We start from the raw sequence: 24,841 nt of genomic DNA, 5'->3' as shown, positions 1-24,841 counted from the left end.
AAGATCTTAAGAGCAGGTTATTACTGGTCTACCATGGAGACAGACTGCCATCATCACTCCAAAACCTGTCACAAATGCCAGATATATGCCGACAAAGTACATGTACCTCCAGTCCCGTTGAACGTCCTGACGGCTCCTTGGCCTTTTGCAGTGTGGGTGTAACACGGTGAACTGACTTTTTAATAATCGAAATGTCGCGGTAAGCAAGAGTCGCCACCGACTTTTATTTTATCCAAACAAATTCGGAAAGGCAAAAAGAAACAGAAAAAAAACCTTTTAAGAAAACTGAGTTCGGGGGGTAATTTATGCAAAGGGAAGGTGTAAGGCACCCTTTGCATCCATGGTTTTCCATGGGCTCTTAATTGCTTTGCTTGCTCGTTTGTTTAGAAAATGTAGATGAAAGAGATAGGGACTTTAGCTCGTAAGTGAGCGTTGCCCTTTTGAAAAATTATGAGAAAGAATATAATAAAAAAAAAATTTGAGCATTGCAAGGCAATTAGGGGCAATTACCTTAAACTCAGATGATAGGTCTCTTTTTAGCCTTTCAGAATGAAAGGGTCTATCCTTGCCATAAGAGGGCAGGAAGCCTTTCGTTTGGAGGTTTAAGGGTCATCGAAATATCCTTTGCCATAAGACTGTCCCATGCCATAGAAGGGCAGGTAGTCTAAGGCAAGGATCAGAATAAGCCTTTTCGTAGGCAGCCAGAAGATACCTCAGCCTTTCTTCGTAGGCAACTTCCGAGGGTCGAGGTCATTTTTGTGTATCGAAGGCAGCATCATTTAGGGTCGTATGACCTTTTAATTATCGAGGCAACAGGCTGAGGTATCCTCGTATTCGAGGGACGCGGCTTATTCTGCAAAAACACAAGGCAACAGGCAACAAGGCAACAGGCAACAGGCAACAGGCAACAGGCAACAGGCAACAGAGAGGGTTACCCAAAAAGGGTGCGTGTGTGCAACATTCACGTGATTCAATTCAGATTATATTATCTTGTGTTTAGTTATTCTAATTGATTCAGAGTTGCACTCCCTAAATTACTAACCATGCAGTACATAATAATATAAAGCAATAAAGGGGGCGGGAAATTGTAACCAGCGGAGGAGAGGGGATTTGTAACCAGCGGATCCCTTAATAGGGTTTGATACAAGTAATAATAAACAGAGAAAATATTAAGACAGAGTTACCAGTAACGTAGCTTTGACAATTGATAAACCTGACAAGAAAGAAGAAACAGAAAATTGAAGGTGAGTGCATAATCGGTTCGAGGGCAGACTTTATTAATTAAGAAAAATAAAATAATGAAATAAAGGTAAAACAGAGGGAGTGTACTTAGCTTTGGTGTTTGTCTGACAGGGTTGAGGGCAAGGGTTTGTCAGAAACATTGACTCTGATCATTAGAACAGGCAAGGAAACGGACAAGGCGTGAGTGTATCATTAATTCGAAGATAATCAGGGTTAACATAAATAAAATGAAAGAGAAATAAACTAATAATGAATAAATAGGGAATACTTAGCTTCGATTCGAATTCGATCTGATATGGTTGTTAGACGCCTTTAGGATTGACCCTGAAACAAGGCAGAAAATAGGTGAAGGCAAGGCAAACCCTAACCACAAATCAATTAAAAGAATAAAATTTAAATAAAGCAGCACACTTATCTTCGAGGTTTGTTGAAGGCGCGCGCTCGAGGCGAACCATATGGCTAACCCTGCTTACGCACAAAAGAAGACGAAATCAGTGTAGGAAATGATCGTCGTGAACCCTGATTAGGGTGCCAATTAAGAGGGATAATTTAATTAATTATTGGTCTAATGACCTAATTAATTAAATCGAATTGAAAAATAAAATCGGATACGAAATATATTTTTGGAAATTTTTTAGGAGTTTTAATGAATTAATATGAATTTTGAAAGGCTTTTTAAATAATTAAATCAATTTTAATATTTATTTATAATTAAAATATACAATAAATCCTTTATGAAATAAATAAAAAATATTTTTTATTACAAAAAAAAAAAACATATAATTTATATATAAAAACAAAATTTAATTGGCTGAAAATATATGTAAATATATATATATATATAAATATAAATAAAAGGATTTATGTAATTAAAAGTAAAAAAAAAATAGAAACTTAGCGTGATTATCCAGTGCGGCAAGGCTCTGAGTGTCTATGATGCATATGCAGCTCTGGGCACGTTGGATTGATCTGGGATGGCAACCATCGACTGAGATGAAGAGGGTACATGATATGAACAAAAGCGAGACGCACCGAACCTGGCTGGATTCAAAATCCTGACGCGCGCGCGAATGGCCCAACGAGAAGGCGCCACGTCTCCTTCTTCCTCCTCCATCCGTCGTCTTAGAGGATCGGGACTTTTAGCGACGGCAAGAAAACGTGGCTATTGATCCTGCAATTACGAATACTACAAGAACCCCACAAAAATATTTCGCGACCATGACGACGTGATCGTCCACACGTCCTGAGTCCAGATATACCCTTAAATATGCCTAATTTTGCCTGAAACGAGGAACCCTAATTTGAAGCTCTAAAACCCTAGCAATGGTGTAATGCTCAAATCAACGTATAAATTCAATTAACTCTCCAGAATCAGTTAGAACATCAATATAAACGTGAATATGCATTAAGAATACGCTAAATATACGTTTATGATCGAATCCGATTCAAAGTTCAAAGGGCTCGAAACATGACTTACAGTGGGATGTTCTTGATGCTTCAAGGTATGGGAATGATCTGGAATCCTTCAGTGGAACCCCTGGAACGTGTTTGAATCTCTAAGATTCTTTGAATCCACCTCGAATTCCAGAATTGATGTTGAAATTTCTTGAACCTTTATGAACTCGAATATGGTTCTTGGAGGCCAAATTTCGTGAACCCTTACACTCTGAATGTGTTTGGCATTTATAGGAGATGGATTAGGGTTGATAAAAATAAACCAAATCCTTTTGAATCTTTGATTGGAAGTTTTGCAAATTTGATTGAAATATTTCATTAAAACTTCTAAATTTGGCCAATGTCAACCTTTTGTTTTTCTCATCTTATTTTGCACGAAATTGTATGGATATTTTGATATAAATGTAAATTGGATTTGATTTCAATAAGATCTTTAAGTGAATATTTGAATTCCATATGATTTATATAAACTAATTATCATTTTTAAATGATAAAAAATTCATAAAAAATCAAATATTATTCAAAAATTCGTGGTAATTAAATATGAGATCTTGGATAACTTGTGGACCAAGATTGGGCCAAAAGAACTTGGATTTGTTTGAAACAAAATCCATTTTGAACCACTTTTCTTCACATTTTTCTCTTCAAAATTAGTCATCTTTGACAAGGCCTATCTCCCTCAATTTTTGAGGTATGGAAGTGTTCTAAGACATTTTAGAAACCTTAGAGAGTCCTTTATCCAATGCCTTTGGTCTCATATCAAAATCATTTTCCATTCTTATTTTATGACCTTTTGAAAAACATGTCTTTTTGTTGACTTTTGAAAAGGACCTGTAATGTATGAGGCCATAATTCTTAAACCATTGACCTATGAGCTTTGATTCTTGTACCATTGGATAGAGGAGTGAATTCCCTTCAAAATGAGCTTTGGTGGGAATTTTTCTGATGAAGTATGAATTTTTGGTGAATTTTCAAAGTTTGGTTGACTTTTTCAGTTCATGCCAAAAATAGTAACTTTTGACTTTTGACTTCTCTGATCTTTCCTTGCATCATCATGATCAAACCTTGATCAAATGATGATTTTAGGGTTATGAGGATGTTGTTGACCAAGTATCTTGAACATTGACTGTATTTGGACTTGAAATGACTATTTTGCCCTTGGGGATCAACTGTTGACCTAATCATGATTTGAGGGACCAACTTGTTCTGTCTGACTTGAAACTTTACATGGAGATACTTTGGGATATTAGGGACCTTATTGAACCACCTTGAGCCATTGATTCAATGATTTTCCCTTGAATCAGTCAAACCCTAGTTTAGAGTTTCTGTGTAGGAGACTGTGTTTTGGAGCTTTGTGTATTGATTAGCATGGGCAAATTTTGGGGTATGACAGCTGCCCCTGTTCAATTATCTTAGACCTGAAGATGTAGAGTGGTCTGCATGCCAGTCGGTATCTGAAGGTGGAAGATGATTGAACACTAGAATACCAAGAAATTTGCCCTAGCTGGAGTAGGGACTTTTGTCGGAGATGGGCTTAAAGATGCCATCTAGATGTTGAGACTGAAGTGTTTGAGAAGTAGTTGTTTAGAGATGGGCTTAAAGATGCCATCTGACTTGATAAACTCGAGAATTAGAACACGTCGTACGTTAGACTGTTTCTAGTTTGCATCATCAGATGTCTGGAAAACCGTGCGTTAGGTCGGAGAATGAATCGTGCGTTAGACTATTCTCAAATTGCATCCTCAGATGTCTGGAAAACCGTGCGTTAGGTCGGAGAATAAATCGTGCGTTAGACTATTCTCAAATTGCATCCTCAGATGTCTGGAAAACCGTGCGTTAGGTCGGAGAATAAATCGTGCGTTAGACTATTCTCAAATTGCATCCTCAGATGTCTGGAAAACCGTGCGTTAGGTCGGTGGATAAATCGTGCGTTAGACTATTCTCAAATTGCATCCTCAGATGTCTGGAAAACCGTGCGTTAGGTCGGTGAATAAATCGTGCGTTAGACTACCCAATTTGCATCCGTAGATGTCTGGAGCGCCATGCGTCAGGCGTTGCTTTGAATAAGATTCGCTTCTTTGTAATGTACCTGTCAGATAATATTCACTTGGTAATAATGTCAGTTTCATGCAATGTTCATGATGTATGTAATGAATGAGATGGAATTCTCACAAATAAATAGGGCGCTTTATATGTTATGTATGAATTATAAATGCATGCAAGGTATGAATATGCATGTGATGCATATGATGTATGGATATGATTTATGTTTCTCGAAGCATCTTGATTGAGAAGATAAATCTCTGTGTCATTGTGAGTTTGATGTTTTGATCTTTTCTTGGAGAGGCTCAGCTGTGGATTTAGGATTTCTTGCTTGGGGGTGATGAGTAACTTGATGTACCCCGATTGGGGGATTTAGAGATATTAATAAACCGTGTTGGAGAAGAACAAAGTGTTGGAGAACCGATAGTGTCGAAGATGTAAACTCTGTTGGGGAGCCATGTCTTTGTCGGGACGAGAGCATTTGAAGATATCTTCTTAATGATTACTCTGTGGGGATATGATCTCGTGAACCCGGCTCTGTGGGAAGACGTGGATATCTTGAATGTTGCCCCCAGTATTATAGTACCTACCATTCCTGGATTTGATTAGGACACGTCACTGAGTATTGGTCAAGATGTCGAACTGGACTTGCATAGATTTGCCCCAGTTAGTAGGAACTTTAGAAAGATTTGCCTCGCGAGGACTTTGTGAGATGTACACTATGGGCGATATGCCCCTAGTAATCATAGGCTCAAGACAATGCCCCATGTTGGTTGGAAATAGATTCAGATTTACTTGGATGCATGCCCCTTATTACTTTTGGCATCCTTGAGAGATTCTCGGAATCTTGACTGGATTGCCCCAGATTGATAGGGAAATAGTTTGAAACCCATTTGAGATGCCTTCCTTTGATTTTTTTTTTTAGAGATTCTTTGAATCTTGACTGGATTGCCCCAGATTGATTGAGCAAAACGTGTCATGCCCCTTGGATTCTTGGAGTAATATTGTCTGTCGGGATAACTTTCAGTCATTAGTTGTACCCTGTGCAAGTTCTTTATGATGCTAACATTTGAAATTATGTAGCAGAATATGTTTAATAATGAATTCATGAGATGCAATGCATACGTCTGTCTTGAGTTTTTGAAAAAACATTAAAGCAAGAGATGTAAAAGTGTGTTATTTGTAAAACATGATATTTGTAACAACGTGATGTTTGTAAAAAAGAAATATTGACTCAGCATTTGTGATAAACCTTAAGGAGTCAGGATACCTTTGTTGTGACAGTATGCTTTTGAACTAACCATGCTTCAGTTAGGACTTTCAAGGGTTGTAACGTGGCTTGGTTCACGGTTTTAAGAAACAAAGGACAGTGGCTCAAAATTTGATTGTACCCACCCCTCTTCGTGATGATCTTCAGTCCTAAGCTCAATTAATTCAACTTGTGCATTCAGGTTCCAAGAGACTTTTGGATTTACACCTTTGATAATGATGATGGTTCATAAGTAAAGAGAACTTTTTGAGATGGCAGTCCCTTCTTCCTTTTGGTAGTCACAACATTGTGTTGTTCAGGATTTTATTGACTTCTCTTTTTTCATCTTTTTGATATCCCTAACTTTTGCCTGAACTGTTTATTTCTGAGATTACAGTCAGCGGGATGCCTTGATTTTGCCTAAGTCGTCTTTTGATTTTTGACTTAGCAGGCTTTTCTTTGTATATGTACTTTTCATTCATCATTTTCTGAAAGATATTGACTGCCTTGTTAATGACTGATGAAACATCATTGGCTTTTGATTGACATCTCTAATGCTTCTTTGATGTATGCGGATGAACGCTTGTGACTGAAACATTTGTTGGAAGGTGTAAAAATAATGATTCTCTTAAAAATAGGATGCACAGCCAAATTAAATGAGAACTACCCTGCCCCAGGTTAAAAATGCGGTTTTTTGTACAAAAGAAAAACTTCTACTCCTTAGGCTCAAAGGGGTTGACGAGGGATTATCATCCTTATATCTCCACTGTTTTGGGAATTGAAACAATGCCTGTACATCGTCAGCATAGTCTGTTCAAAAGCATATTGTGTGAGGTTGCGGTATCATTTTCGTCATCCTCCCTTAAAAGGCTTACAGCTTAGCAGGAGTTGAGTATCACAAAACATATGCAGAGTAAAGACATATTTTAAGAAAAGTGATAGCGAAATAATTTATTCAAGACAAACATATGCAGTGCACTGATGATGATTATTAAAACAAATAATGTCTATCATAATTTGAGTGTTTAAACAAACAGAATAGAAATTGCAAGAGAAAGTAAATCTAATGATCTAAAGATTCATCCTTCTAGCCATCCATAACATTAGCAATCTTGTTGTGATTAGGCATGGGAGCAGTGATCACATTAGGAGTTGCAGGAGTGTCGAACTCAATTTCACCAGCTTCTATCATATCTTGAATCTTATTTTTCAATGCCCAGCAGTTGTCGGCATTGTGTCCAGTAGCATTAGAATGGTAGGCGCATGTAGCCTTGGGATCATAAGCTGGACTAGCAGTGTTGGTAAACTTCGGAGGATCCTTTAGGGTGATCAGCTTAGCCTTTAGTAGATGTTGTAAGGCTTGAGACAAAGGCATGTTGATCGGGGTGAATTGTCTCCTTGGTCTATCAGTTTTGCGTTGATACTCTTGTCTGGGAGATTGTTGAGATGTTGGAGTAGAGATGAGGACGGCACCAACAGACTGATTCTGATCGTTCTTATCACGGCCCCTCTGACTATGGACAACATTAGACTCATTTTTTCCATGATATGGATTCTTTGCAGCACTAGAGGATGCGCCCACTTGAATCTTTCCACTTCGGATACCACTCTCAACACGTTCTCCAGTCAAGATAAGATCAGTAAACCCAGACGAAGAACTACCCAGTAAGTGACTATAGAATGGTCCAGTTAGCGTGCCCATGAACATGTCCACCAACTCCCTATCAGTCAAAGAAGGTTGGACTCTCCCAGCTAAATCTCTCCACTTTTGTGCGTACTCTTTGAAACTTTCTTTAGGTCCCATAGACATGCTTTGTAGTTGCATGCGAGTTGGTGCGAGGTCGGAATTATATTGGTATTGCTTATAGAAGGCAACAACTAAATCTTCCCAGGTATGGATGTTGGTACTTTCCAGTTGATAGTACCATTCGAGTTGAGTTCCAGATAAGCTTTCCTGAAAGAAATGAATCCAGAGCCTCTTATCAGCAGTGTGAGGTTGAATCTTCCTTACATAAGACCTCAAGTGTAGTTTAGGACAAGAGACTCCATCATACTTAGCAAAGGCGGGAGTTTTGAATTTTGGAGGAATAACGACCCCAGGCACAAGTCCAAGCTCTTCAAAATCCAGCCCAGGTACCTTCTGAATTTCCACAGTTCTCAGGCGCTCTTCTAACATTTTGTATTTGTCATCGGGATGTTCGCCCTCATGGTAATAGTCCTCTTCTTCTTCAGAGAGTTCGGCAGAGTCGTGGTTACTTTTTGCATCGGTTTTGATACTAGCATCATCATCTTGCTCATCCTCATTACTGTCTTCAGAGGTTTCAGCATCCCTGAGTTGCAAGATTGGTCTAAACTTTTTCCCTCGAGTCTTCTTACCCTCTTTGGGAGCTTCAGCTTCTTCAACCTTTTTGAGGGGGCCTTTGAACCTTCTTCCCATATTGAGAACACCTTTAGGTTTCTTGGTCTTCTTTTCCTTCTTAGTCAGAAGGGATTTCAGCTCATCTTGCCCCTTGGACAAATTCAAAATCAAGGCTTGGAACTCAGTGTTTTGAGCTTGGAGATCCTTAACTGATTGTTCGAGATTCATGATGCTGAAATAAACAGCGAGGAAGGATGAGAAACCCGTCATAGGAAACCTGTTATGCAATGTTATGAATGCAAATGAAATGTTTTCAAGGATCTTTAAGGAATTTAGTTAGCAACTTTAGAAATTTAATCAGTCACAGCTTCGTCTGAAGAACTTTGGCTTTCATTTTTAAGCGTCCTTCTTTAAGAATCAAGCTCACCATATCGGGTGGGTCATCGCCTCTGATTCAGGATACTTATGAATTTGAAGATACGTGGCCAGAGGAAAATAAATCCTCTTGCCCCTTGATAGGTATCGAGTCTCTGAATTGAAAGGCACGTGGCAAGAGGAAAATAAATCCTCTTGCCCCTAGATAGGAATTCAGTCCTTGATAAGAGCACCTGAAACTGTGCGCCCTAAATTCCTAAGATCCTTGAAAGGGTTAGTTAAATCATGTTATGCTTATGATGTCATGATGTCATGATGTTATGCGAATGCAGTTCATTAGGCATAGTGTGAGATAGTAAGGGCAAACACGTCCTTTTAACAAAACCTGCAAAGAACAAAGGTTAGTAGCAAACACAAACAAGTCACACAAGTCACACAATTTTTGGCTTAAGGCTTGCATGGAGTCTGATCAGGTGTCCTTCCCAAGGGTATTTCTATGGATAAGGAGATTTCAGCAACGGGTTCTACAAGTTATCCAGAATTGTCAGCCCTTCTAAAGCACCCTCGGACATGATGCATTCGCACCATGCAATGATACTTTGAGAAAGAACCTATCTGAATTGTAGTATCGGGTAGCGACTAGTCCTTAACATTTGTCAAGGGTAGTCCCCCCACTACGTTCCTAAAGGCCATGATGGGTTAAGGGTAACTAAAGGTCCTTGAGCTCCGGCGCACCCACAGACACATACATAGACCCCCCTCATTTGAGAAAGGTGTGCATATGCTATGGAGTCCTAACTCAAGCGTGAACTTCATATTGACTCATCTCCCACATATGTGAAAGAGGTCGCCATGACTATGCCACTCCTAATCTTAAGTGTTCTTGAATCCGGGAATAGGATTCGTCCATCAGTTAATTCCCAAAACGCCCCTGAAAAATAAAACAAACAAAGCAAACAATAGAAAACATTTAAGGTGAATCCTAAACTTTTAAGGTAACCCCTCTTAATCGAAATAATCCCCAGCAGAGTCGCCAGTTCTGTAACACGGTGAACTGACTTTTTAATAATCGAAATGTCGCGGTAAGCAAGAGTCGCCACCGACTTTTATTTTATCCAAACAAATTCGGAAAGGCAAAAAGAAACAGAAAAAAAACCTTTTAAGAAAACTGAGTTCGGGGGGTAATTTATGCAAAGGGAAGGTGTAAGGCACCCTTTGCATCCATGGTTTTCCATGGGCTCTTAATTGCTTTGCTTGCTCGTTTGTTTAGAAAATGTAGATGAAAGAGATAGGGACTTTAGCTCGTAAGTGAGCGTTGCCCTTTTGAAAAATTATGAGAAAGAATATAATAAAAAAAAAATTTGAGCATTGCAAGGCAATTAGGGGCAATTACCTTAAACTCAGATGATAGGTCTCTTTTTAGCCTTTCAGAATGAAAGGGTCTATCCTTGCCATAAGAGGGCAGGAAGCCTTTCGTTTGGAGGTTTAAGGGTCATCGAAATATCCTTTGCCATAAGACTGTCCCATGCCATAGAAGGGCAGGTAGTCTAAGGCAAGGATCAGAATAAGCCTTTTCGTAGGCAGCCAGAAGATACCTCAGCCTTTCTTCGTAGGCAACTTCCGAGGGTCGAGGTCATTTTTGTGTATCGAAGGCAGCATCATTTAGGGTCGTATGACCTTTTAATTATCGAGGCAACAGGCTGAGGTATCCTCGTATTCGAGGGACGCGGCTTATTCTGCAAAAACACAAGGCAACAGGCAACAAGGCAACAGGCAACAGGCAACAGGCAACAGGCAACAGGCAACAGAGAGGGTTACCCAAAAAGGGTGCGTGTGTGCAACATTCACGTGATTCAATTCAGATTATATTATCTTGTGTTTAGTTATTCTAATTGATTCAGAGTTGCACTCCCTAAATTACTAACCATGCAGTACATAATAATATAAAGCAATAAAGGGGGCGGGAAATTGTAACCAGCGGAGGAGAGGGGATTTGTAACCAGCGGATCCCTTAATAGGGTTTGATACAAGTAATAATAAACAGAGAAAATATTAAGACAGAGTTACCAGTAACGTAGCTTTGACAATTGATAAACCTGACAAGAAAGAAGAAACAGAAAATTGAAGGTGAGTGCATAATCGGTTCGAGGGCAGACTTTATTAATTAAGAAAAATAAAATAATGAAATAAAGGTAAAACAGAGGGAGTGTACTTAGCTTTGGTGTTTGTCTGACAGGGTTGAGGGCAAGGGTTTGTCAGAAACATTGACTCTGATCATTAGAACAGGCAAGGAAACGGACAAGGCGTGAGTGTATCATTAATTCGAAGATAATCAGGGTTAACATAAATAAAATGAAAGAGAAATAAACTAATAATGAATAAATAGGGAATACTTAGCTTCGATTCGAATTCGATCTGATATGGTTGTTAGACGCCTTTAGGATTGACCCTGAAACAAGGCAGAAAATAGGTGAAGGCAAGGCAAACCCTAACCACAAATCAATTAAAAGAATAAAATTTAAATAAAGCAGCACACTTATCTTCGAGGTTTGTTGAAGGCGCGCGCTCGAGGCGAACCATATGGCTAACCCTGCTTACGCACAAAAGAAGACGAAATCAGTGTAGGAAATGATCGTCGTGAACCCTGATTAGGGTGCCAATTAAGAGGGATAATTTAATTAATTATTGGTCTAATGACCTAATTAATTAAATCGAATTGAAAAATAAAATCGGATACGAAATATATTTTTGGAAATTTTTTAGGAGTTTTAATGAATTAATATGAATTTTGAAAGGCTTTTTAAATAATTAAATCAATTTTAATATTTATTTATAATTAAAATATACAATAAATCCTTTATGAAATAAATAAAAAATATTTTTTATTACAAAAAAAAAAAACATATAATTTATATATAAAAACAAAATTTAATTGGCTGAAAATATATGTAAATATATATATATATATATAAATATAAATAAAAGGATTTATGTAATTAAAAGTAAAAAAAAAATAGAAACTTAGCGTGATTATCCAGTGCGGCAAGGCTCTGAGTGTCTATGATGCATATGCAGCTCTGGGCACGTTGGATTGATCTGGGATGGCAACCATCGACTGAGATGAAGAGGGTACATGATATGAACAAAAGCGAGACGCACCGAACCTGGCTGGATTCAAAATCCTGACGCGCGCGCGAATGGCCCAACGAGAAGGCGCCACGTCTCCTTCTTCCTCCTCCATCCGTCGTCTTAGAGGATCGGGACTTTTAGCGACGGCAAGAAAACGTGGCTATTGATCCTGCAATTACGAATACTACAAGAACCCCACAAAAATATTTCGCGACCATGACGACGTGATCGTCCACACGTCCTGAGTCCAGATATACCCTTAAATATGCCTAATTTTGCCTGAAACGAGGAACCCTAATTTGAAGCTCTAAAACCCTAGCAATGGTGTAATGCTCAAATCAACGTATAAATTCAATTAACTCTCCAGAATCAGTTAGAACATCAATATAAACGTGAATATGCATTAAGAATACGCTAAATATACGTTTATGATCGAATCCGATTCAAAGTTCAAAGGGCTCGAAACATGACTTACAGTGGGATGTTCTTGATGCTTCAAGGTATGGGAATGATCTGGAATCCTTCAGTGGAACCCCTGGAACGTGTTTGAATCTCTAAGATTCTTTGAATCCACCTCGAATTCCAGAATTGATGTTGAAATTTCTTGAACCTTTATGAACTCGAATATGGTTCTTGGAGGCCAAATTTCGTGAACCCTTACACTCTGAATGTGTTTGGCATTTATAGGAGATGGATTAGGGTTGATAAAAATAAACCAAATCCTTTTGAATCTTTGATTGGAAGTTTTGCAAATTTGATTGAAATATTTCATTAAAACTTCTAAATTTGGCCAATGTCAACCTTTTGTTTTTCTCATCTTATTTTGCACGAAATTGTATGGATATTTTGATATAAATGTAAATTGGATTTGATTTCAATAAGATCTTTAAGTGAATATTTGAATTCCATATGATTTATATAAACTAATTATCATTTTTAAATGATAAAAAATTCATAAAAAATCAAATATTATTCAAAAATTCGTGGTAATTAAATATGAGATCTTGGATAACTTGTGGACCAAGATTGGGCCAAAAGAACTTGGATTTGTTTGAAACAAAATCCATTTTGAACCACTTTTCTTCACATTTTTCTCTTCAAAATTAGTCATCTTTGACAAGGCCTATCTCCCTCAATTTTTGAGGTATGGAAGTGTTCTAAGACATTTTAGAAACCTTAGAGAGTCCTTTATCCAATGCCTTTGGTCTCATATCAAAATCATTTTCCATTCTTATTTTATGACCTTTTGAAAAACATGTCTTTTTGTTGACTTTTGAAAAGGACCTGTAATGTATGAGGCCATAATTCTTAAACCATTGACCTATGAGCTTTGATTCTTGTACCATTGGATAGAGGAGTGAATTCCCTTCAAAATGAGCTTTGGTGGGAATTTTTCTGATGAAGTATGAATTTTTGGTGAATTTTCAAAGTTTGGTTGACTTTTTCAGTTCATGCCAAAAATAGTAACTTTTGACTTTTGACTTCTCTGATCTTTCCTTGCATCATCATGATCAAACCTTGATCAAATGATGATTTTAGGGTTATGAGGATGTTGTTGACCAAGTATCTTGAACATTGACTGTATTTGGACTTGAAATGACTATTTTGCCCTTGGGGATCAACTGTTGACCTAATCATGATTTGAGGGACCAACTTGTTCTGTCTGACTTGAAACTTTACATGGAGATACTTTGGGATATTAGGGACCTTATTGAACCACCTTGAGCCATTGATTCAATGATTTTCCCTTGAATCAGTCAAACCCTAGTTTAGAGTTTCTGTGTAGGAGACTGTGTTTTGGAGCTTTGTGTATTGATTAGCATGGGCAAATTTTGGGGTATGACAGTGGGGTATTGATATGATTGGAGAAATCAAGCCTACTGCCTCCAATGGACATCGCTTCATACTGGTCGCTATTGACTACTTCACAAAATGGGTAGAGGCAGCCTCGTTTGCTTCAGTTACCAAGAATGTTGTAGCCCGGTTTATCAAGCACAATCTCATTTGTCGGTATGGCATCCCTGAAAGGATCATCACGGACAATGGCACAAATTTAAATAACAGGATGATCACTGAACTCTGCACACAGTTCAAGATCAAACATCATAATTCATCTCCATATCGACCAAAGATGAATGGCACGGTGAAAGCTGCCAATAAGAACATCAAGAAAATCATACAAAAGATGACAGTAACCTACAAAGACTGCCATGAGATGTTACCTTTTGCTCTTCATGGTTATCGCACATCAGCGCGTACTTCAACAGGGGCAACTCCATTTTCCTTAGTCTATGGTATGGAGGCAGTTCTTCCAATTGAAATTCAGATTCCTTCCCTAAGGATGATGAAAGAAGCTGATCTAGACGAAGACGATTGGATTCAGACTCGGTTGGACCAGATAAACTTGATTGATGAAAAGAGGCTCGCAACTATTTGTCATGGTCAGTTGTACCAAAAACGTATGATCAAAGCCTTCAACAAGAAAGTCAAAAGTCAGACATATCAAACCGGTGATTTGGTTGTCAAACGCATCATCCTACCACAGGGTGACCCCAGGGGCAAGTGGACTCCCACCTATGAGGGACCATTTGTAATCAAGAAAGTATTCTCCGGCGGAGCTATGTTGCTTACTACTATGGACGGAGAAGATTTCCCACTCCTGTAAATGCGGACATAGTCAAAAAGTACTTCGCTTAAAGAAAAGAAAAGCTCGCTAAGTTGAAAACCCGAAAGGGCGACTTAGGCAAAAATGAGCGTCTCGGTGGATTGAAAACCTGAAAGGGCGATCCAGGCAAAAATTAGAGACTAAAAAATAATTATCCCGGTAGGCTGAAAAACCTGAAAAGGTAGCCTAGGAAAAAGTTAGGGAATAAAGCATACGACTATGTCCCGTTTGGCTATTTACTCACATTCAAGGTTCAACACATCAAAGGCACTAATCAGTCCAATCATTTTCTTCCAACAAGTGAGGGATGAGATACTCGAAGACAGATTGGCAATAGCAGAATTGAAACTTGACTGGATTGTTTCCACATAGCTATTTTACTTTTCAAAGTTTTATGACAATTTCCTACTACTAGGATTGTTGTCTCCTTGTACTAATCCGCCTGTTATGGCCCTCTTTCAAAATCAACACAATTCACGCTCAAAATCAATGTTTTCACTTTTTCTGTTTTGAATGCATAAACGTCCCAATGATAATTTTGAATGAACATATGCATTTGAATATGATTAACAAGAAAAACAGGAATAGCATTCAGGTAATGTCCCAATCATCTGGACATCGTTCCAACACCAGCATCGGAAGAAAATTTCCCCAACAGAAGTGCATTTCTCAGCAAATTCCTCTATGAGATTTTTCTCTCCAACAAAATGATTCGAGAAATCTTATTCCCCAGCAGGGCTGTTCAAGATCACTATCCCCAGAAGGTGTGATCTCCACGCCAGGACTTGGTCAAATAGTGCATCGGAGGATTATGCATCTTCCTCATTCCCACTTTAAAGGGCATCAAAATCAGAACTTTCAAATTACCTTCATCCCCAAGTGGTATTCCAAGATCCTTCAATAGAACATTCTGGTTCGTAAGAAAGTTCCCCAGCTGAGTGTACTCAAGCAGGGTAGCGAAGATCGTCAAACATTCATAATGCCATCGTTTCCAAAATAGCAAGCAGGGATTTATTTTCCCAACTAGAAGTTTGATACGCTCTAAACTGCATAAATCATACATCATACGCATATTCATACATATCATATAATGTTTCATGGCAAACTCATACATAACATACACGGATCCATTTAGTTTGAGAATCTCAACATATACATTACATGCATCATGACATTGCATATCACTAACTTGATTTTTCAGGTGGACGAATATCCTCAGCAAGTTATCTTTAATCACGAGCATTCCTCTCAGATATAATCAAACCAAAGATTCACTCTGAAGAGCTCTAATTCTAAACAAGCAAAGCGGATCTAAGTTGATACCTTGGACGGTTCCTTCATGATGTACCTTCAGATCTAAGTTGATACCTCGGACGGTTCCTTCATGATCTACCTTCAGATCTAAGTTGATACCTTGGACGGTTCCTTCATGATCTACCATTCAGATCTAAGCCGATATTTCAGACGGTTCCACGACGATCAATCTACAAGATCTAAAAGCAGATACCTCGGACGGATCTGTAACAATCAGCATTCAAAAATTCGAAGCAGAAACTTTGGACAGTTCTGTAATAATCAACCTCAAAGATTTAAAGTGGTAACTTCGGACGGTTCCGTAACGGTCAACACAGAGGTTTTCAAATCCTTCATCAAGATATAATCAATGGATTCATTCTGATGAATAAACCATCAATACATTCAATAGATGGCATCTGAAAGCCCATCTCAGGTAATGTTTCGATCTGCCAACAACATTTCTAAGACAACAGTCAAATGCAATTTCCAACATCACGTCCGATGGAGGTAAGTGCAAATTTTCAGGGCATCTAAAATATTCAATCATCTTCTACCTTCAGATTCCAAACAGTCTCTTCAGGTTTAAGAAGATTCAATAGGGGCAACTGTTATACCCCAAAATTTTCCCATATCTTTTTCAAAAAGAAGGCAACAGACTTCTGTCTAAAAATTGGGAGTTTCATATAATCTTGGATTTTATTTCACAAATATCCTGATTTTTATGAATACTCGGTTTTTAGAATTTTTCTTATACGGTATTTTGGTTCGCTGTTGAATTTATTTTTACGCAAACGCCAAGTACTGTTTATCACTTTACACACGCTATCTATTTGAGATTTATTTACGGATAAATAGTACTGACGCAATTGGTACAGAATTTATTTTGCAGGCGCAGAGTCCGGAGTTTCAGACTGTACTGGTAACAATTAAATTATTATTGTTTCCCACTAATTTTTGTACTATATTCTATTATTTTCAAAATCTCTTTCTTTCAAATCAAATCCTAACTTTATTCTACACATTTCTCTTTTTAAACCCTACCATACACTTTCTTTCAAATCCTACTACCACTCAAATTTTCCTTTTTTTGTACGGAATCACTTCATTCCCCAACGTCTCTATCCTTCTTTTCATTCTATAAATACCTCTCATTTTTTCCATAAAATCTCACATCAAATTTCATTCAATCTCTCAAATTTCTACCTCATATCTATTTTCTCTTCTTCCCCGGTAAAAAATGGCAAAGTGGATGGAGACACTTTTTCTTATAGTCATCACCATTGCTACGGTGATCATGTCCTTCTTCTGTCTGCATAGTCCTAAAAAATGTGGACCTGCGATGGTTACACTTCCGATCATCTATTTTCTGTTGGTTATAGCATGGATTATTAATTGTCATATGTAAAGTTTGTCGTATCTTCTGTTTTTAGAATGTGTCGTTCTTTATATTTACCGTGTTGTTTACTACGTTTTGTTTAGGTAATATTTGTACTGTCAGTATTAAGTATTACACTATCTATTATATCGTCATTTAACTAGTAAGATAATATTATATGTGTTTATTGCTAGTTAAAATATTTATTTTTTCTGTGCATTAAATCCTTTCAGTCTTATTATTGACGGTAATTTTGTTCTCGTACAGTGTACTTTAATTATTTATTATGTTTGTGTTTTTCTAACAAATCATGTAAATAATTTCTCACCATTAACACAACAAAAACAAAAAGAAAAAATTAACTTTAACTGTTGAATTTTCACTTTAACTATTACGTTAATACCCGAACAGCCAGTTAACAGTCAAACCCGGTGACAGCACGTTTCTCCGTGTTTTGTACCATCAATCAAATCCATCTTTCACATTTCAAAATTCCAAGATTTTTGTCCTAGAAGTCTTCTGACAATCAAAAGATCAGCAAAGACTCAGCACTGCACAAAAATCAGGTACGCTCGACTGTCTCCTACACAAACAGTCCCTAACTAGGGTTTTTGTTTTTTCAGGAGAACAAGTTTTTGAGACCTCAAATGGATTTCATGGACATCCATATATCTCAAAGTACCCCCATACAAATTTTCAAACTTCAATTCACTCAGACGCACAGTCAGCAGCTCAAACAGTCAACAGACGACCCGTTTGACCAAAAAAAGTCAACAGACAGTCAAAAATGAAATTTTTTGTCAACATCCATATTTTGTCAAAGGATTCATCATTTGACTAGTGGTTGATCAAAATTCATCAAGAAAGGCTCAGAAATCAGCAAAACCCTAAGTTTCAAAATTAGGGTTTTCTCCTAAAAAGTCAACTGAACTTTGACTGGTCATAACTCTCTCATCCTTCATCCAAAAAATTCAAACCAAAGCTGATTTTGAAGGAAATTCAATTATCTTTCAAATGCAATTGGTCCCATGGTCATTAGATTCACCATTTGAAAAATATGAACCAAGACATTACAAGTCATTTTCAAAGTCAACAAAAAGTCACTTTTTTCAAAAGGACACACAAGGAGCATGGAAAATCATTTTGATATGAGACCAAAGACATTGGTTAGAGGACATCTTGAGGTTTCCAAAAAGTACAAGAAATCCTTCATATGATAAAAATTGAGGAATTTATGCCTTGTTGAAGTTGGCCATTTTTTGGGAAAATGCATGAAATCAACATTGATCAAAAATGTTTTTTTTCCAAAAGGGGCCAAGTTTTCATGATCCAAACATGTTTCCCATAATGTGAAGAGCCTCCCACGACCAAGACAAAGCCCATAGCATTTTTGTTTCTTTTTTGGTTTAATTTTATCACATTAAAGATTAAATTGAAAAAAGAAATGGAAGGATAATATGTAGCTTGAATCTTAAGCATGAGTCAACAAGAAATATTCAACACTCTGCCACAAGGAGCTAGTACAGCAGAAGAGAGTGGAAAAATCAAGCCATGGATGCTTGAATTCAAAGCTACATATGTTATAATATTCAAAAATTCAACAAAGCACTTATTGCTTCTTAGCTTAGTTTCTAAGTGCTTCCTTGCCTATAAATGAAGTGCAACACTTCATCAATGAAAGAGAGACAAGATCAGAACCAAAGCTATGCTTAGAACAGACTTGTAATCACTTGAAATTTTCAAAGAAATTCAAAATTCAAATTCTGAGTTTAAGCCATTTTCAATACAAAATAAACACTCAAACACAATCCTTGAACATCACTGAATCTATCCAGATCGATTGCAAACCTTGAAACACTCAGAATCATCCACTAGAGCTCACGGTTTGTTCAAACCAAAACTGACTCGAATTCAACCATACATGCATGATTAGCACGATGTAAATGCATATTTATGTTTAGATAGGTGCTCTGAACGTTTCTGGAAACTTAATTGGCGTTTGGACACCTATACGAGCAATTACCATTTTAGGGTTCTTGAACTCTATTTTAGGGTTTTTTGTTAGAGGCAAAATTAGACCAAATTAAAGGCATGGTTGAACTCAGTAGATCATGACGAATCAAATGAACTGGTCGCGAAAAATTTCTATACACGTTTACCCCTATTCGTTATTTTGCAGGATTGATGCTCACATATTACAGCGCTTTTTGAAAATAAACGTTGTTAAAAGAGGAGTTTGGAGGTTGAAGACGAAGACGTGGCTTGCCCTGGTTGGTTGGTTTGCGCGCGCGTGTGTTTTAAAATTCAGACCAATCACATGCGTTGCTTTCCACTATCATATCATGAGCTCTATGATCTCAGCCATTAGATTTCATTAATTCAAGATCCAACGCTCTAGCCTTGCCAGTCCATGCTATAGACTCTCCAATCAACCACACATGATCATATCTTTTTATATTTTCTATTTTATTTTATTTTCTTTACAAAATTAATTTAAAATAGTTTTAAAAATCAAAAAAATATAACAAAAATATTTTTAGGTTTCTAAAATAATCTATTATTTTCTGATATAAAAATATTTTACTTTTCTTAATAATTAAAATATTTTGTATAATTAATTAGTATATATTTATATATTTGCTTTTTAATTATTTCAACCAATCAAAAAATCATAAAAAAATTGTTCTTTATATTAAATTTAGTTTATATATTATAGGCTAATTTTGTACATATTTAGAATATTTTTCTCTTTAAGTTTTAATTATTTATGTAATTATTTGCATAATTATGATAATTTAACTTAATAAATTTCAAAATCAATTTCAAAAAATAAAAAAAATAGTTTTATTTTAAAATTAATTGACAAGTATTTTGAACATATTTTAAACTTAATTTTTAGGTTTAAATTTTATTTCTACCTTTTTCTCATTTTAATTAAATTAATCATGCATTAATTCTAATTAAAATCAACCATACAAAAAATCCAAAAATATTTCTTTTATCTTATTGCAATTTAAAATTCCTAGATAAGTGTATAGGTTGTCAAATTCATGTAAATAGCGTAGTTTACATTTCCCGCACAATCGATGTAATAGCGTAGATTTATTTTCCGCATTTTACATTTCCGCATTTTAATTTCTGTACATATAAAACTGTGTGTATGTCAAAGCTAAAAAACTGAAGCGTTAGATCACTAACTTCAAAGATAAAATATCTGAATAAAAACACAATCACACTTGCACCTCTAAGGATAATCCCTCTTTTACTCTTTTCAAAATCAAAATCAAATTCTAATGTTTCAAATGCAAAATCGAACTTTTGTTTACATCTGATAAAAGGAGAATTTTCTAAAGGAAATAGGAAAAGACCTTATAAATATAGGATAGACCTCCTAATTGCTTGCTCAAATCAAAACCACAAATGTCTCACATATTCACCGTTTTTCAAAACAAAACTTCCAAAAAAGACAATACTTGGTATATATCCAAACAAGGATCATTACGAAGTTAAAGATCTTTTTTCAAAACATCTTTCGAAAAACAAAACACTTTGTATACATCCGCACAAGGATCATTACAAAGTTAATTTGCAAAGGTATTTTAAAACCACATACAAGCATTTAAAGGCAAGACAAACGATTCAAAGAAATGAGCCAAGCAACTAAGAGCCCATGGATAACCATGGATACAAAGGGTGCTAACACCTTCCCTTTGTATAACCTATCCCCTTACCCAGAATTTCTTAAAGGTCTTTTTTCTGTTTCTTTTATAAACCTTTCCTTAATTGGATAAAATAAAAGTCGGTGGCGACTCTCTGATTTTCACAACTCAAAAAGCAAAAAGAAGAGTCAATTTGCGTCTCACAAAACCGAGTGCATGACAGGCTTCTTTGTTCTTGGGGTGTCAAGTGGGGAAGGTTCCTTTTGTGTTCTTGGGAATTCCGGTTGGCGGTAACCACCGAAGGAAGGAATTATGGTCTTGTTTAATTTCTAAGCTTAAAAAGAGGTTGAGTGGTTGGAATGGTAAGCATCTTTCGTTGGGAGGTAAAGTTACTTTACTTAATTCGGTTCTTAATAGTATTCCCATTTTTATCCTATCCTTCTTTAAAGCTCCGAAGAATGTTTTCGATGAATTTGTCAAAATTTAAAGGGACTTTTTATGGGGAAGAAGCGAGGGTCATCGAAAGGTATGTTGGGTTAGCTGGGAAAAGATTTGTCGCCCGCGTAAAAAGGGTTGGTTAGGAGTGAAGAATATTGAGATTTTCAATCTTGCTTTGATGAGTAAATGGGGGTGGAGATTTTTGTCGGATAGGGAGGTGGTTTGGTATAAATTTTTGGAGTTTAGGTATGGTGTGGGGATGGAGGCTCTTTGTGGGGTGATTCCGGATAGAGATTTATTGAAATCTTCGTTGTGGTGGAGGGATGTTCGTAATGTTTGCGGGTTTGAAGTCAACGATATTCCATGGTTTTCTAATTGCATTTCAAGGAGACTTGGGGATGGTGAAGGTACTCGGTTTTGGGAGCATGCTTGGTTGGGGCCTACGCCTTTTAAGGTGCTTTTTCCTCATCTCTTTAGTCTTTGTTCTATGCCTAATTTTAGTTCTCCTTCTTCTTCTTCTTCTTGTGTTGCTAATATGGGCGGTTGGGTGGATAATGTTTGGAAGTGGGATTTGGGTTTTTCGGAGGATGTTTTGGAGGGGGGTGTAGCTTGTGATCGGAGTAATTTGTTGAACCTTTTGGAAGGGGTGGCGCCTAATCCGGGGGTGAAAGATAAGTGGATTTGGTGGAGGCATGGTGAGGGGTTTTCGGTTAAAAATTGTTTTCGGCGGATTTATTCGTTAAGGAGTTTGGATGTTGTTTTGAACGATGGGTGTAAATTAGAGTTAAAAAGATTATGGGAAGCTAGAGTTCCTAGTAAATTTCAAGTTTTCGGGTGGAGGTTGTTGTTTAATTCTCTACCTACTCGTCGGGCTCTTTGTATTCGAGGTATGGAAAGAATTGTTAGTGATATTTTATGTCCTTTATGTGGTTTGGAGGAAGAACCGGAGGGTCATCTTTTTCTTGTGTGTGCCCATACGAGAAATGTGTGGAAGGAGGTGTTTAATTGGTTGGGCTCCGATTTGGAGGTGGATGTGGGGGCGATGGATGATACCTTAGAGAATGAGATGGGGTTTGGGGTGGTGGATTATATTTGTGAGAAGTTGAGGGGGGTGGTCAAACCGCTATTTTTTGCTTTTCTTTGGCTTTTGGTTTGTTGGTGCATTTGGTTGGAAAGAAATAAAGTGGTTTTTAAGGAATGTTGTTGGAATCCTACCGAAATCTTGATTGTAATTAAGAATTTGGGTTGGGATTGGTTATCTATTCTTGCTAAAGGTAGGGGAAATAGCACGAAGGAGGTTTGGCTTTGCAATCCTTGCGCTTATGTTGGTGTGTAGGATAGTTTTATTTTCTCTTTTGCCGTTGATTGTGTTCTTGTCCGTTTTCTTTTGTATATTGGGTCGCACCCCTTGTGCGTTTAATACAAGTGCTTATCGGGAAAAAAAAATAAACAAAGAACTCTAAAAGCAAATATAAAAAAACATACTACAATTTTGGTTACACAAGACAACAAAGTACAAATTCATAATACTACTTGATAACAAAATTGAATGCACATCAAAATGCATTTCTATTTGCTCATATTATTCATAATAATTAATTATAATCAAAATAATGCCTCATTCTCTTGACACAACAGTTGTGGAAGCACCAACAGGTTCATCTTCTAATGATGAAATTTGTAATGGAGAATCAGAATTGATAGGACCTTGATGTGGTGGGTCTGATATAATAACATTAATAGGAGGTGGTGGATCAAGGAACTTGGTAGTAGTGGGAATGATGGAACATCTACAAAGTGGACAAGTTGAATTTGTTTGTAGCCAATGATGTATGCAATCAATGTGGAACACATGCTTGCAATATGGAATCTGTTGCAACTCTTCTTTCAACTCAAATTCTCCCAAACATACACAACATCTGTTTCAACACTTGCATATATTAGCTTCATTTCAAAGCTTCACATATATATATAAAAACAGACAATATTATATAGTAGTTTATTAAATCAATATAAAGTCAGAGATTGAATAATGGTATTTTTTTTTAATTAAAAAGAAGACAAACATATAATTTTTTTGTGATTCTATTCTGTTTAAGACATAGACCCCTTTGACAAATATGTTATTTTCTCCATTGTTGAAAGAAGAAAAAAATCATTAATTCTTATATTCTTGTTATCTCTTTTACCACCTTTCTTTTCATGTTGCACTTTTTATAAATAAAATAGTGGACGCCATTAAATATTCTAATTAGTGATTCATCAAATGAAGATTCTCTAAACAGTTTTTTTAGCTTTCTAAAAACAACATTAGTTGACTATGTAATTTTAAGACAAACCATAAGGTGATTAAATAGAGATAAAAAAAAATTATTTATGGACACCAAATTTTTCATACATATACGATGTGGTTTATCTCATGCAAAATTGTAAGTAATTCAGTTAAATAATTAATCAACTTACATCATATTAAAAATTGTGGATAAAATTAACCATAATTTTTTTTGGATTAAATTAACAATATTTTTACTCAAATAAAAATCAAATCAAATTAAAACAAGAAGAACAAGATCATATATTAACATGGCAAAAAATAACACAGAAACTTACACTGAATCCCTTGCTTGTAAATCCTCATCAAACAAAACTCTAGGAAGTTTCTCCAAGAATTGCACAGCAAAATCCAAACGACGAGGCTATGAGATTATGTAAATAATAAGATAATTTAATTAACCTGTTAATAATAATAATAATAATAATAATAATAATAATAATAAATAATAATAATAATAATAATAATAATAATAATAATAATAATAATAATAATAATAATAATAATAATAATAATAATAATAATAATAATAATAATAATAATAATAATAATAATATAATGAAGTAGTAACAAATAAACTTACTGAGGAATTAGATGAATAGTAACGATAGGTAGTTGGAGGATTAATCCTTGGAAGCAAGTGTGGAGAGAAAGAAGAAGCTCTTCTCTTGAGATAAAACAAGTAAAATAGAAGAAAAAGAATAATAGAAAAAAGTATAGGAATTGAAAATATAAAAGCTTGATAAAGCTTAAGTTGAAGTTCTTCTGGATACATATGTGGAGGAGGAGGAGAAGAATTTGCAGTTTGTTGAACACTACTCATCATCATATCATTCTTTCTTATATTCATGATTTATCCTTTTGCCACTGCCTCATATATAAATACAATTTATATAAGTATATAATATATTTGTATTTAATTGAAAAAACTTTAGTTGAAAATATACATATACATATGCTTACCAAATAGAGTCGAGTTTCTTTGGTTCTTTTGGGACAAATATTTCTTTTAACTTCCAAAAAGAGACAGAAAGATCATATATATAATATAGTTTTTGTGTATTAGTTATTTTTTAATTAAAGATTGATTAAGAGAGGTGTAGCAATTAATTAGAATTGTTAATTTATAAAGTGAGAGTGATATATATTCTATATTTTTTTAATGATGGGACAAGGTCATGACCCCTCCACTAGCCTCACGTCAAGTATCGTAGTATTGTTGGC

At 36.1% G+C, this 24,841-nt stretch overlaps 2 protein-coding genes across 2 annotated transcripts in view; one reads left to right on the top strand and one right to left on the bottom strand.

The window, feature by feature from the left end:
* Positions 1-22,621, top strand: part of LOC131627225 (uncharacterized) — a 40,583-nt gene extending 17,962 nt beyond the window's left edge. The window contains exon 2 of the mRNA XM_058898070.1: positions 21,337-22,621. Within this exon, the coding sequence (XP_058754053.1) occupies positions 21,337-22,621 (1,285 nt within the window). The remainder of the gene's footprint in view (positions 1-21,336) is intronic.
* On the bottom strand, positions 22,349-24,631 carry LOC131627199 (probable E3 ubiquitin-protein ligase RHA4A). The gene is made up of 4 exons (XM_058898039.1): positions 24,581-24,631; positions 24,201-24,484; positions 23,896-23,981; positions 22,349-23,204 (listed from the first exon to the last, which is right to left on the bottom strand). The coding sequence occupies exons 2-4, from the start codon at positions 24,465-24,467 to the stop codon at positions 22,904-22,906; spliced, it is 654 nt and encodes a 217-aa protein (XP_058754022.1). The 5' UTR covers positions 24,468-24,484; positions 24,581-24,631; the 3' UTR covers positions 22,349-22,903.
* Between the last annotated feature and the right edge of the window lie 210 nt (positions 24,632-24,841).

This window comes from Vicia villosa, unplaced genomic scaffold (assembly GCF_029867415.1).
Source record: "Vicia villosa cultivar HV-30 ecotype Madison, WI unplaced genomic scaffold, Vvil1.0 ctg.000352F_1_1_1, whole genome shotgun sequence".
Classification (NCBI taxonomy): Eukaryota; Viridiplantae; Streptophyta; class Magnoliopsida; order Fabales; family Fabaceae; genus Vicia; species Vicia villosa.
Note: the sequence above shows the minus strand (reverse complement) of the source record. Positions and strands in the feature narration are given on the sequence as shown.

What these genes read in the sequence shown, in the direction of transcription:
- LOC131627199 (XM_058898039.1), bottom strand. Translation starts at nt 24,467, where the DNA reads ATGAATATAAGAAAGAATGATATGATGATGAGTAGTGTTCAACAAACT. An exon ending in ACTATTCATCTAATTCCTCA is followed by an intron (nt 23,982 to 24,200) that starts GTAAGTTTATTT and finishes ATAATCTCATAG; the next exon opens with CCTCGTCGTTTGGATTTTGC. An exon ending in TTACAAGCAAGGGATTCAGT is followed by an intron (nt 23,205 to 23,895) that starts GTAAGTTTCTGT and finishes GTGTTGAAACAG; the next exon opens with ATGTTGTGTATGTTTGGGAG.